Genomic DNA, 14,003 nt, shown 5'->3' with positions numbered 1-14,003 from the left:
GATATTGAGTGCAAGGTACAACAAGTTTACTATAGGGTGGGTATTCACCGTAGGAGGTGCAGTTGTATCTTTGAGATCCAAGAAACAGACATGCATAACGCATTTGACTATGGAGTTTGAATTTAGAGCCCTGACTGCAATAGGCAAAGAGGCTGAGTGGCTAAGGGATCTTCTATTAGAAATCTCTTTCTGTGTAGCCTATATTGGCTATATCATTACATTGTGATAGTGAAGCCACATTAGCTAGAGCTTATAGCGGCACTTATAATGGTAAGTCTAGACATATAAGTTTTCGACATGATTATATCAGACAGTTGATTCAAGATGGAATCATTACTATTTCCTATGTGAAATCAAGCAATACCCTAGTAAACCATTTTACCAAACCTCTACTGAGAGAGGTAGTAAAGGCGACATCTAGAGGAATAGGGTTGAAACTCTTCAACTAAAGTTCCACCAGTGATGGTAACCTAACCTAAAGTCAGAAAATCTCTAATTTTAAATTTAATGAGTAAAAATAAGTCACTGATATGTGGAAAGTTTTCAGCATTAAGTTATATAAGACCTCATCCATAATAGATATATAAGTGCTGAGCGTTACAAAAGAGGGTTGAGTCTTAGAACTCTTAATGAAATCCAATCTAAAGGACAAGTGTTTTATAGTAACGAAGACACTAGAAGGATTTCACCTATATGAACGTAGAGATGGTGTCGTCTCTCATGAGAGTTGGAGTTCTCTTTTGGGATCGTTCACGAAATAAGATAAACACATGGTCATTACTTGTGCTAAGCAAGATTGTGGAAATTCTAATTAACACATAGCGAATATGTGTGTGGTTTCTCCGACTCTATTATCTAGGGATAACTGGTTCAACATTACGGCTACCAATCATTTTGATAGAGTTTTGAGATACTTACACTGAGAGAAGATTAAAATCGAAAGATATCTTTATTTATGCATCTAAGCTGATTATTTTGGTCTCTCAGTATATATAGAAGCTGGAAAATAGAGTTGTTGCAGAGATGTGTAACTGCTATGCTCTGGATTGCTGACCATGTAGAAACTGCTGCATGTGGCAAGCCCAACAGCTAGAAACAGCTAGCTACTGTCTCACAACAGTCAGCATGCAGCAGCTGTTATAGCTCATGCACAACAGTTAGAAACTGCCAATAACGGCTAGTTTCTCAACAGCTAGAAAATGGTTAAACGAGATTTATGTCCGTGGACCATAACCCCCTAGCCACCAATGCCTATATAAGAGAGCCTGGATGGGTCTCCAAACCATCTCAACTCACTCCAGCATAACCATACGAACTATAACCTCTCTACTCCATTAGACCAGTGACTCTAGCAATATAGCAAGGTTCATCTGAACAATTGCGTGAAGATCAAACCATCAGTGTGGTCTAAGAATGGTTCATTTGAACCAGCAGCTGAAGAACAAACCAGTGCAGTGGTCTAATTTCCAAATCTTCTTCTCTTTTTCTAGGATTTTTCCTTTTTTATTTCTATCAAACTGTGCAACAGAGTTCTATCGATGGGCCTTCATGTTTGCTGAACGTAGACCCACACCAGGCTCGTCGTATCCTAGAAGCATTTTGCCCGTAACCTTTCAGCATACTCAGTTTGCTTGAGTAGGGGCAAATAACGCTTTAAGGACAGTGTCCCGGACGTGCTTCGACCTGTCCTTTTATCAGATCATTTTGATCCTTCGGTTTCCATAATTTTATAAAAAATCATTTTATCTATAATTTTCTCAACAGTGTTAACTTGAAACCCATTTCCACCATCAAGTGGATCACCCAATGTTAAATCAAGGGACTGAAAATCAGCCCCAACATGATTTATTAGTTTTATCCATGCCGTCCATACATATTTTCAAATCATTTTAGGGTATAATCCCAAAAATGAAGTAGCTACAACGCTCAAGTGGACCACACCACAAGAAATAGTGGAGATTGAAGCTCTATCTTCAAAAACTTCTTGGGATTCATAGAAGTTTTGGATCAGTGTAGAGGGTGAGATTTTCCCATAAAAAATTTCCAATCGTGTGGCCCAACTGAAACAAAGATCGGCAGATTTTTGGCCCTGGATCAAACATGAGGTGACTCACCTAATGGTTGGGGTGGATTTCACTTTACCACTACAGTGAGGCCCACCCAATCTGGGTACTCATTTTGCCAAGTAACATGGAGCAGCTTCTCTATGCAAGAGAGCATTTATTAACATTAATTGATTTGTAAATTAGGCAATGTGGCAATGGATGTCAAGAGAAAATATGTGATGTATTTGTGCGTTGAACTAAATATATAAGAAATCTGATCCATTAATTAGATATGATTTTTTTAGAAACATGTGAAAGACATAATTGTTTTTTGTTTTTTTTAAATAATTAATGATATGATATTTATTTACAAGAAAATGGGGCTATTAGAAATCCATTCCAGCAGTACATATTCAACTTTTTTTTTTTTTTGTTAGCTTGTTAGTACACCCCCACTGTCAGTTCACCCTTCACTGTTAGCCACCCCCACTAGGGACTACCACTTGAGCTATGGATAAGGGTGTAATTTTTAGTAGATAAAATATAATTAATATGCCCTATTTGATGAATTTGCTAGTTCTTCGACGTATAATTCCCACGATTCTTATATAAAACTTGATGTTATGAATATTCACGTGTTATATTACTCGCAGTATAATAATATTTTTTTTGCTATTTAATACACCGCTTGTTGGAACAATTTAATTTGTCCAACTAGTTGTCTGTGACGATTACTATGTATAGAAATGGTAATATGAGGTTGTCTTCATGGGAAGTTCTATGAGGTCAAGCTGTGTGAGCCCACCGTAGTGTGTGTCTTAAATCTACCCCATTAGCCTGATGCTCTGTTCCATGGTGGGCTGGGCCAAAGGCTTAAAAATCAAGTTAATCCATGACTTGGGTGGGCCACACCACGTACAACAGTTGAGAAGTGTTACCCTCCCATTAAAACCTTCATAATCATTTATTGGGACCACCAAGATGTGGTTCACAAATCCAGACCATCCATTGTGTGTGTACCAATTGTATGAGGGGTTAGACTAAATTTCAACCGCTTTCAAAACTAAGGTGGTCCTCACCAAGTGCCTTTATGTGTTTTAGGCATATCTTCATATGATTTTAGATGATATAGCCCACCTGAGTTCCTCTATAGGGTTCATTTTTGGGATATCCAGTAACCTAAAGGGAACCCATCAAATGCACGGTGTTGATGTTCAACACACATCACAGTGAGGCCCGCACAGCTCGACCTCATGGAAAATTTCCATCCGGGCGACCTCATAGTACTATATATATATATATATATATATGTGTGTGTGTGTGTGTGTGTGTGTGTGTGTGTGTGTAGCCCGCACCATACTGGGGAAGCGGATTAACTGGTGCACCACACACTAGCTACATAGCTGCTCGAGCTCCCAGTTGTACGAACGGTTCAAAGGAGATCAAAGTTACATGGCCCATGGTAAAGTATTTATTATATCTAGACCGTTCATACTATTTTTAGAGATCATTTTACATCATTATCTAAAAAATGAATCATATCCAAAGATCATCTGCACCACACCAAAAATGGCAGAGTAGATAATGATTTTCACTGTTAAATAATTCGTAGGGCCCACCATAACATTTATTTTCCATCCAATCTGTTCTTAAGGTCACAAAGACCTGAATGAAGAGGGAAAACAAATTTCATATTGATACAAAACTTCTGTGAACCCAAAAGAGTTTCAATGGTAGATGTTCAATCCCCTACTGCTTTTTGCAGTGTGGTCCACTTGATAGTTAGATCTGTCTTAATTTTCGTCTCAAGCCTTAAGACGAGCTGGCCAAGTGGATGAACGGTTTGGATATAACACATACCTCGTGATCAGACCCACAAAACTTGCTGACGTCAATACATCAGCTATATAGCTGGTGTGAGGTACACAGCCAATCCATTTCCCCGTACTGGGTGGGGCCGGGATCTCACCTAATCCGCTCCTCTCCTTAGGACTGCCGCTACTCGTATCAGCACACACGTGGAGCGTGGAGCGCATCCACAAGAATTCATCAGGGCCCATGGACATCACCTTAACACTGGAAGCCGTACAAGAGAGAGGCGTTTGGCCGTACAATATAGCTCTTCCCTTTTATATCGTACCGTTAATGACGAGAAACAGGGGGGCCACAAAAAATAAAGACGGTCATCGAGCCGTTAGAGCTTCCAAGTCATTCGCACCTGTCAACCGGCAACATCCGGTAAATAAATATTTAAGTAAAATGCACCGCCACCAAATCCTCAACGTTATAAACTCTTCCCACTACTCTCCTTAGCTATAAAGACAAAACAAAAGAAGAAAACAAGAAAAGACAGAAGAAGAAGTGGGGTTAGGGTTTGCATTTGCCTTCCTTCATGCAAATCCCGAATCCCTTCCTTTCTCTCTTCTCTGTCCCTCTCCTTCTCTTCGTTGCCTTTTGAATCTCAGCCGTCCATTTGATTCCTTTCAACTCAATCTTCTCTTTTCCACTCGATGGCCACAAATCCTAAGAATCCGAATCTTGATCAGAAAGGAGAGGATCTTGAAGACGACATGGCGGCCGATCTCATCTTCACCAAACGGAGGTGCTGCTTCTGTATTCCATGTTTCAGATCTGATCGAGCGAATTCGACCATTGGATCGGAGTCAGCGTTCTGGAAGCAGAGTTGGACGGACGAGATTGAAGGGAGGTGGTGGAAGGGGTGGAATGCTCTGAAGAAGGTGAAAGAATGGTCCGAGATCGTTGCGGGGCCCAGATGGAAGACGTTTATACGGAGATTTAATAGGAAAGGGAGCAGGTGTGGGAAATACCAATACGATCCCTTGAGCTATGCGCTGAATTTCGATGAGGGGCATGGGCAAAATGGTCATTTGGAGGGCGAGCATGGATACCGTGATTTCTCGACCCGTTATGCTGCTGCGAAATCGTCGATGGATCTCGGAAAGGACGGCCCGGATTTCGCGACGGGCGCGGGACATTGATTCCCATGCGAGTTTGGTAACGCGGGTGGTTGATGGATGGAGGGGTGGGCGGTGGTGAGTGGATTCGGACCCGACTTGCCTGTAAACCTAGCTCTGTGGGGCCCACGGAGACGTTTCTATTATATCCACTCCGTCCATCCATTTATCCTGCTCATTTTAGGATCAGGGGCCCAAAATCATAAGTCAGGTGGGCTGCACACCATAAGAAGCAGTCGAAATGGAAACGTACACCGTTGAAACCTTCCGGGGCCCACCGTGATGTTCATATGCCATCCAACTCATCCAGTACTTCTGTGGGCCCCATGGAAGTTTCAACGGTGGGCATTTCCATCTCTGCTTTTACATGTGGTGTGGCCCACTTGATTTTTGTCACGTTTGCGTTCGTGTCATAAAATGAGCTGGAGAAACAGATGGACGGACTGTATATAACACAAAGATCACAGTGGGCCTCACGAGGGCTTACAGGGAGGGAGATTCGAATCGATTCTTTATTTCAATTATTTATTAATTTATTCATCAATTTCATTACTTTGTTTGTAAAAGTCCTCTGTGAATTCTATATAAATAGTACCGATTTATTTCGAAACAGATTGGTAGTCCGCCGTACTTCAGATTCGGTTGTCCATTTTCTTTTTCTTTTTATTTTTTAATCGACGGTGGCTCAACGATCAGCCCCGCACGATAGATTTTTTTGGGAATTCTAAGACCCAAGAAATCTCGAGTGGATGCCACCGTCTTCGTGCAAGATTACTTGAAATAGTGGTCAGTTGGACTACCATTCTTTGCTTGAGGGTTAAGTCTTCGGGACGCGGATTAGGTGATGTTCACACCCCGCCCCTAGGACGCTGATTAGCTACTGACAAATTGAGTAGCGAGACTCGCTACTGAAGTGACGTCACCAAGTTCTGTGGGGTCCACCATGATGTGCGTGTTATATTCACACCGTCCATCCATTTGTAGAGATCATTTTAGGGCGTGATAAAAAGAATGAGGCAGATCCAAAACTAAAGTGTACCCTAGCACAGAAAATAGTGGGAGAGTGAGGCTTACCGTTGAAACCTTCCTAAGGTCCGCCATTTTTTTTTTTAGATCCAACCTGTTCATGTATTAACGCACACATGAAAGAAGTAAAAACACAAATATCATCTTTTTCGAAAAATTTTATGGCCATTAGAGATTTTTAATGATGGGCGTCACTCTTGCCATTATTTTCTATGGTGCGGTCCGCTAGCTTTCCATCTGACTCATTCTTTGGATCATGACTTAATATAATCTCTACAAATGAGTGGACGGTATGGATACAAAACATACATCGTGATGGGCCGACAGAACTTGGTGACATCACTCTAGTAGCTAGTCTCGCCAGTCAACAGTAGCTAATCGACGTCCCCACCCTTAGCGGTGGTTTGTAGTTGTTTTGGCCAACGCAACGTATCTGATTTATGTCCATGCTGTCCATCCATTTTGCCCCCTCATTTTAGACCCTGTTTGGTTTTTCGAATTACACTGTAATTGGCTGTAAAGACATCATAATAACTTCTTTACATGTATTTCTAATCGTTGGAGCAGTACCGGGATTCTGCTTTCACACGCTTGTTTTTTCAAACTTTCAGAGTATAATACAGACTAACTGTGTGACCGGTCATTTGGTAATATAATGTAGTAGTCAAATCAATCTCTTAATAAGCCTGTTTACATGCATTTCTTTACATGTGATGCAGTCACTTGTAACCTTCCAAAGATCCATTGTCAAATCAATCTCTTAATAGGCTTATGGAGTCCACCATTCTAGTTATACATCTACTCAATATGCCTGTTTGTTTTTTTCAAAATGACGATGGATCTTTGGAAGGTTACAAGTGACTGCAACGGACCGGTGATAGTCTTATACGACCAGGACCGTTGAGGGTTTCAACTCTATTAATTGAAATAGCTAAAGCTTGTAGTGATGGTCCAGATATACCATTGGATTTGTAATAACTTTTATCCAGACCACATTAACGGTGAATGACTTGACTGAAAGAACTAATATGTGGGCATCCGATGATGCTCACACCAGACAGGATTAGGATTTTAAAATTGGAGCATGTGAATAGATTCTACGGACATATTACATATCCTGGTATACCTGAAAGAGTCATACATGTAATTTATGGCGTATCAATGTCGGAAGTGCAAACCATTACGTCCATACGGTTGTGTGATATTCGTTCCAAATTATCTCCATTGTTACATATCACACATAACCGATGCAAGACAGCAATTAATATTGCAACACATGGTCGAAAACATACTATCACGCGAAACAACTATCAGTGTCAAGATAACTAATATCAAACTTAACGATGCATGCCAGCGTCCAAAATATTGTCCATAACACTTTTTAAAAAAAGCCACGACAGCCAACACAGTCTGCCAACTTAAACAACCACTGCGTCCAGCCATTAGCACCGCGAAGACATGAGGTGAATGGCGAGGATTAGAACCAAGCATGCAAAGAAAATCTTCATCAGTGCCGAAAGTGCATTCGTCGAATCTTCATCAATGTCCTCCCGCATGCAGTTCCCACTAGCAGAAGGACAGTCGAAAGATGGTCCTTAGAAAGTCGGTAAAGGACTCACGTGAGCGGTCCCAGATCCCAGTCCATACATTGACCCGCTGCTGTCACGATCCTTCAACGTCTCATGTATGGATGCATTTGTCACATCCATCTGCTCGCGATATTCTTTCCACTAAACTAATGCCTCTTTCATGGATTTGTATCCACAGAAGCGGGCACAGGAATACCCGTCCACCTGCTGACGGCATTCCTCCCAGTTGTGGTAAATGCCGGGACGACGCCCTTTGAAGACAACGTACAGCTTTTTAGGCATCTGCACATATAGGGAATATCAGATGAATATGTCGTAAATATCATAGGAAATATAGAGTATAGAAAACCTAAGATAACCAGAGTCTAGCAATATGAAAAACGGCCTTCTTTAGTAAAAAGAATATATGAGCTAACCTTAAAAATTACATCATATCTGATATTGTGAGTAAATAGACCTGCATAGTTAGTACGTACCCTATGCAGATATGAAAAGCAAAATCCCATATGTCATATGAAGCTTACGTTTAAAGTAATAGCAGATAATACGAGTTTTTAGGCAGTGAGGAGTAAGCATTTACTACGGGCCTGAATCCAAGAACGTAACAATTATCATCCAAAAAATTACAGTCATCCAGGTGCCTCCCAGCACACATCTATAAGTAAAACTCGTGATCAGGAAAAAAAACAAAAAGTTTGTTCAACACTTCAACAGCTAGTATACTTCACTAGCCGAACAGAAAACCCAAAATATTGTCCAGCAAACCATACAGCTGATCAGCCATATGTAGATAACACCCCAAAAGAGAAGATTAGTGGATAAAAAGATCAGTCAGAAGAGATCAATCCGAAGACTGATCTGGTGCAAGTATCATCAGCACAAAGTCGAGCCTCATAGACTCGGGAAGCGAAAGGAACGACGCAGATTGGCTTTCATCTTTGGACAGGATCCTAGTTGCGCGTAAGACCTCGTTACTTGTGAGACCATCATCTGCTCCAGTGCAGGTACAATCTGCTCTATACGTATGACATATTTCCCTTTGTGTATAGTTAGTGCCAGAGACTTGATAGCATCTGCCACCTCACTCATCCCTTTGCCAATTACGTCGCATGGGCGTTCCAATCTGACTCGCTTCCTAGAACTGGTTGTGCTGCCAGTGTTGGCGGAGTTGCTGTAAGCCCCATATCCTAGGCCGTACCATTCCATAAGCTTCCGCGGTCTTCCCAGTCGAATTCCGACAACCTTCGACCCTTAACTGGTATTTGCGCGCGACCTTGATTCTCATGCCGTCAACCCGAGTCGACTCAACCCAGGACTTGTACCTTAGCGACCGCGTCGTCGCCACGACTCGTTCGCCGAGGCGATACCCTGGTTGGGAGATGTGGGCCAGCGTTCAGTGCGAGGAAAACACCGAGCGTGCGAATTCCGAGAGAATCTCTACAAGGTGTCACATCAATCAATCAACCCATCAATCCTATCATGTCAAGTACACATCACCTTTCACCCTTTCCCAAGCAAGCCCCAAAGTCAAAAAGTTCTTACACAAGTCATACTTCTCTTTACACCATTAGCCATAAAAGTAAAAAAAGCCTCTTACACCCATCACCACCACATCCATCACTCCATCACCCATCACTCCCTCTCTCTCTCTCCCTTTACAAGTCTTTCTCTCATTTTTAAACTCTCCCAAAGCAAGAAAAAAAATCCATACGTATTAGCCTCTCCAACTCTTCCAAGGTACAAGTGTGGCCCACCTTTCCATCCCTAGATCTCCCATCCTAGCTATCCATTTCTCATCTTCCTCCATCAAAGAGAAGCATAAGGAGCTAAGGAAGCCAAGGGAGCAAGAAGATCACGGGTGGGTGTTTTGATAGGGTAGTTTTAATGTTTTTAAGATAGGTCAAGTGAGGCCAACCGATCAATGGTTTGGATATCACTTCGGACCCTAAGATGTGGCCGATGGCCCACTTGGATCATCATGATCATTCCATGATGGGGCCATTCTCCATGAACCCCATCATGATGTTTATTTTCCTTGCATTCTTAGGGTCATCTAGACCGTCTAATTTAGTGGAGAAGGGATCTCCACCGTTAGATTTTGATTTAATGGGCCTATGTGTAATGGGACCCACTTGATGTATGATTTAGTGCAAGGGAGGGCCCATAGTGTCGGGGTCCCTCCATCACGCGTATCCCACTCTCTATCTCTCTCTTTCCCTTTTTTTTTTCTTTTTTTCTCTTCTTATATTAATATGGTCATGTGGCCCGTTAGGTTGGACCCCACCCTGAGGTAGGTATTTTATCCAAACAATTTATAAGTGGGGCCCACCTTATATGTGTAGTACCCACGCCATCCATCATTTGATGGCCCACCTAAGCAGGGCCCACCCCAACGCATGTGGGCTGCCAAACCGTCCAGTGTCCCTGGACGCTGGACAAAAAGGGAAATCACAAATGTTAGCTTGTTAACAAGCATTTGGGGTGGCCTACTCTTATAGGCCCCACCTTGATGTAGGTATTTAATCCATGCCGTCCATTCCTTTTCCAAGCTCGTTTTAGGCGTTGAGCCGAAAGATGGGACCGATCAGACTTTCAAGCGGGCCATAACATGGCAAACAGTGGGTTTACCGTTAAAATATCCCATATTGTTTCTATACACCAAAACAGGCCCAGTATTGGGCTTGTTTTGCTTGTCTTGAGCCATGGAGGGCCATTGGACGGAATGGATTATCAGACGTGGGCCCCACCTGTGAAAAACCACAGGAAACATCATTTAAAAAAAAACAAAACGTAACAGCAGCAGCAGGAGTTACTGCTGTGTCAGAAAAGCAGCAGGCGCTGCCTGCGCACCAGCGCCCGGCTGACTGGGCGGGTGGATAGCACCCACCGCTGTAGCCGTGGGCCCCACCTTGATGTTTATTTGTTATCCAATCCATTCATATGGTGGGCCCTAAGGGCAGTGGACCACCCTCAAAATTTCAGGTCCATCCAAGACTCAGGTGGCCTACATCATAGGAAACAGTGTGAATTGAACTCTACCCTTAAAACCCTTTTTGGGTCCACAGAAGTTTTAGATCAGGGTGAAATTTGTTTTCACCCTTCATCTAGGCCTACGTGACCTTATCAATGGGTTGGATGGAGTGTAAACATTATGGTGGGCCCCACATGAAGCCCACAGTGATATATATGTTTTATTGCCACTGTCCAGGCGGATGGTGGAGCCCGCTGTGATGTTTGTGTTATATCCCCACCGTCTAGAGACGGTGTGCGTGTGTGTGTGTATATATATATATATAATATTATATTATATATAATATTGTATGTACTATATATATATATATTATATATAATATACTGGTGGTGGGAGGCCCATCTCAGTTTACTTGTGGCCCATGGTTGATGCCCACTTTGATTTATATGTAAGGCCTATGGGTCGAGGCCCATTTGATGTATTAGGGGCCCATGGGTTAAGGCCCATTAAGATGTATTGGGGCCTATGGGTTGAGGCCCATTTGATGTACATATGGGGCCCAATTGGTGTGGCCTATTTGATACACATAAGGCTCATATGATTAGGCCTATTGTGATGTATTTTAAGGCCCATGGGCTATGGCCTATGGCAATGTACATAAGGCCCGTTGGTGAGGCCCAATGATGTGGCCCACTTGATGGATATAAGGCCCATAAGATTAGGCCTATTTGATGCATTCCAAGGCCCACGGGTTATGGCCCATTGCAATGCACAAAAGGCCCATTGGTGTGGCCCAATGATGTGGCCCACTTGATGAATATAAGGCCTATATGATATGCCCCATTTGATGTATTTAAGGCCCAATGGGATGTACCTAAGGTCCATTGCAATGTACGATCCCAACATGGGTTATGTAATGATATTTACGTCGGGCTATCCCTTGGGAGCAATGGTGGTTTAACGTCCACATTGCAAGTATAGTGTTGGTTAAATGTCTGCATTATGACTTTTCCTAGGGCTCATTGTCAGGCTCGTACGTGTTATGTGTAGGCCGTCTAGGCCCATCTTCGTTATGAACATCATCCATCACATATAACATGTTTAGTTCCATGATTCATGATCATATGCATCATACGTATGCTTGATATGAGAAATGACTGATCATCGCATATGCCTTCGGGCAGATTGTTTAGGGGCTCCCGAATAGAGAGTGTTGCCCTACATGAGCGCACGATACGCGCAGGACTGCTGCATGACTGAATAGCGTGATTCATGCTTTCGCATTGTGTGGTATGGTCCTGTACACCCTAGCGACATCAGGGCCGAAACCTCCATGGGCGTATCGTGGTTGGGAGGATTGGATACCGAAAATCTTGTTCTACATGGGGTGCTATAAATATCTTTGGGTGAAAGTCCCTAAACCCTTATGGTACCAAGAGGTTGTTCCAACGTTTAGACCGAGTGGGTGCATGAGCACCGAGTGTCGATTACCAGACGGTTGCGCTTTCCACTGTGTCGTGGTCGGTTGGAAGGAGGTGTGGCCTTACCCGCCCGAGAGTAGGGGTCAATGCTAGGCTGAGTCTGACCAGCTCGAGGAATAGGTCCGCTATTGACGAGCCGAGCCCGATATTGGCAGGTGGATAGTAAGGTCTTTTTCACTCACTTTATTGCGCGCGATGAGGCGACAATCTGGCTTGGAGTGTACTAGACCCCGGTGATATTCCAGATTTTTGAGCTGTATCGATATGTGGACTTAGATGAGGATTTGTATGCTTGAGTTGCATTTCGCATTGCATGGCCTTGGTATGACCGACATCATTCTTTGCACCGCATGGCCTTGGTATGACTAATGGTATTCTTGGCATTCATCAGCATGTTTCGCATTACTCTGATACTACATAACTGCATTACCACCTTGAGCATACACTTTCACCACCCTCTAAGCTTTCTATAAGCTTATGCACGACCGTTGCGTGCAAGTGACGTTGGATCGCAGCAGCACTGAGGCTTGGGCGCGTGGCAGATCATTTTGGAGTTTTTGTTCATCATCATTGTATTTACCTTTATGCTCATTGTACTTGTAAAGTTTTTGATCATAGTGGAAATGTGATGGAGTTTTTGGTTGTTGTTTGTGGGTTATGCCTTTGGTTATACTTATTACAAATCAAACTGATGTTAAAAAATAAAAATCCTCCTCGTAGCATCCCAGGATCGGAACCTGGCAAATAGGTGCTGGGAGCTGAGAATGGGGTTCTACGGAGGCTGTCAGCGCCGGATTCGGCGATCGAAAATTTTGTGAACCCGGTTTTCGAGTTTGGGGCGTGACAGTTGCTGCCATTGTGAATCAGACTTTTGGTTGCAATATGCACACCGTCGTAACTTTGAAATGACCATTGGATGTTATGTCCACTACCTCTAACATCGTCACTTGACAGAACAAGTGTGTCGTCATTAAGATCAACTGATGCAGTCAGTGTAACATCATCATCACAAGACTTTCTCATACCACTTTGGGTATACATATTTCCAGTCGTAGCACGAAGTCCAGTAGCTCGATTACTTCCAAATAAGAACACGAAGTCATCATACCTTCTTACCGGTTTTCCACGAACATGTTGGGCATAGGGATGTGACTATTCACAGAGAGATATATATTGATTAGTAAACCTCAATGGACCAGCTTTGGATAATCTAAATGATAAATGAAAAAATAACATCTCACCCATATGTAATCATCCCATACGTCATCTGACGTGGTAACTAACTTCTTGTCGTCATCCCAACCGAACCAACTTGCATTCAGGGTGTCTCGAACCTCAAAATACAACCTCTTTAGTGTTCGTAGGCGATTGCTAACATGCTTCTCCATAACTGATATCCCTAGTGCCCTTCTGACACTTTCCACAACTATTTTATACATTTCCTTCTTAAATCCGTTCGCACTCTTGCAGCCGTTCGCAACTACATCCAGCAATGTATCGATGAGACAGTCATCCATTTGGTCTGTCCATCGCATAACACCCCCTGACATAACGTTGTCATCAAGTGATTTTGATTTGTATTTGCATGGTGTCCTTTTGGGTGTGTCACACCGACCTTGCCCAGACTATTTCTTTGGTGTAGTTTGGTTGTGAACACTATTTGGATCCATATCGTTGTCACTATATACTTCGATAATCTAAAAATAGCACAATGAGCAGATTTAGTCTGATAAGTACAACCAAAGCATCTAGGTCAGGAGGATGCATTAATTTACAATATCTGAAATATATAAATGCAAAAACTTATAAGATAGTATATGGAAATGAGGATATTCATCATTACAATTATCTAAAAGTATAAAGGGATCTTTTCACAAAGTCTGTATACGCAACACAGTACAGTCATGTGGTGATAT

General features: G+C 42.6%; 2 protein-coding genes across 2 annotated transcripts; one reads left to right on the top strand and one right to left on the bottom strand.

Moving 5' to 3' along the window:
* The first annotated feature begins 4,362 nt into the window (after positions 1 to 4,362).
* Positions 4,363 to 5,650, top strand: LOC131255494 (uncharacterized). Its single transcript, XM_058256238.1, has one exon. It carries the CDS (start codon positions 4,556 to 4,558, stop codon positions 5,042 to 5,044), a length of 489 nt encoding a protein of 162 aa, XP_058112221.1. The 5' UTR covers positions 4,363 to 4,555; the 3' UTR covers positions 5,045 to 5,650.
* A 2,126-nt stretch (positions 5,651 to 7,776) lies between these two features.
* Positions 7,777 to 13,604, bottom strand: LOC131255014 (uncharacterized protein At2g29880-like). The gene is made up of 3 exons (XM_058255713.1): positions 13,329 to 13,604; positions 13,027 to 13,239; positions 7,777 to 7,917 (listed from the first exon to the last, which is right to left on the bottom strand). The coding sequence occupies exons 1-3, from the start codon at positions 13,602 to 13,604 to the stop codon at positions 7,777 to 7,779; spliced, it is 630 nt and encodes a 209-aa protein (XP_058111696.1).
* Positions 13,605 to 14,003: the final 399 nt, after the last annotated feature.

This window comes from Magnolia sinica, chromosome 9 (assembly GCF_029962835.1).
Source record: "Magnolia sinica isolate HGM2019 chromosome 9, MsV1, whole genome shotgun sequence".
NCBI classification, from domain to species: Eukaryota; Viridiplantae; Streptophyta; class Magnoliopsida; order Magnoliales; family Magnoliaceae; genus Magnolia; species Magnolia sinica.
This window is presented reverse-complemented; position numbering and strand designations above follow the sequence as displayed.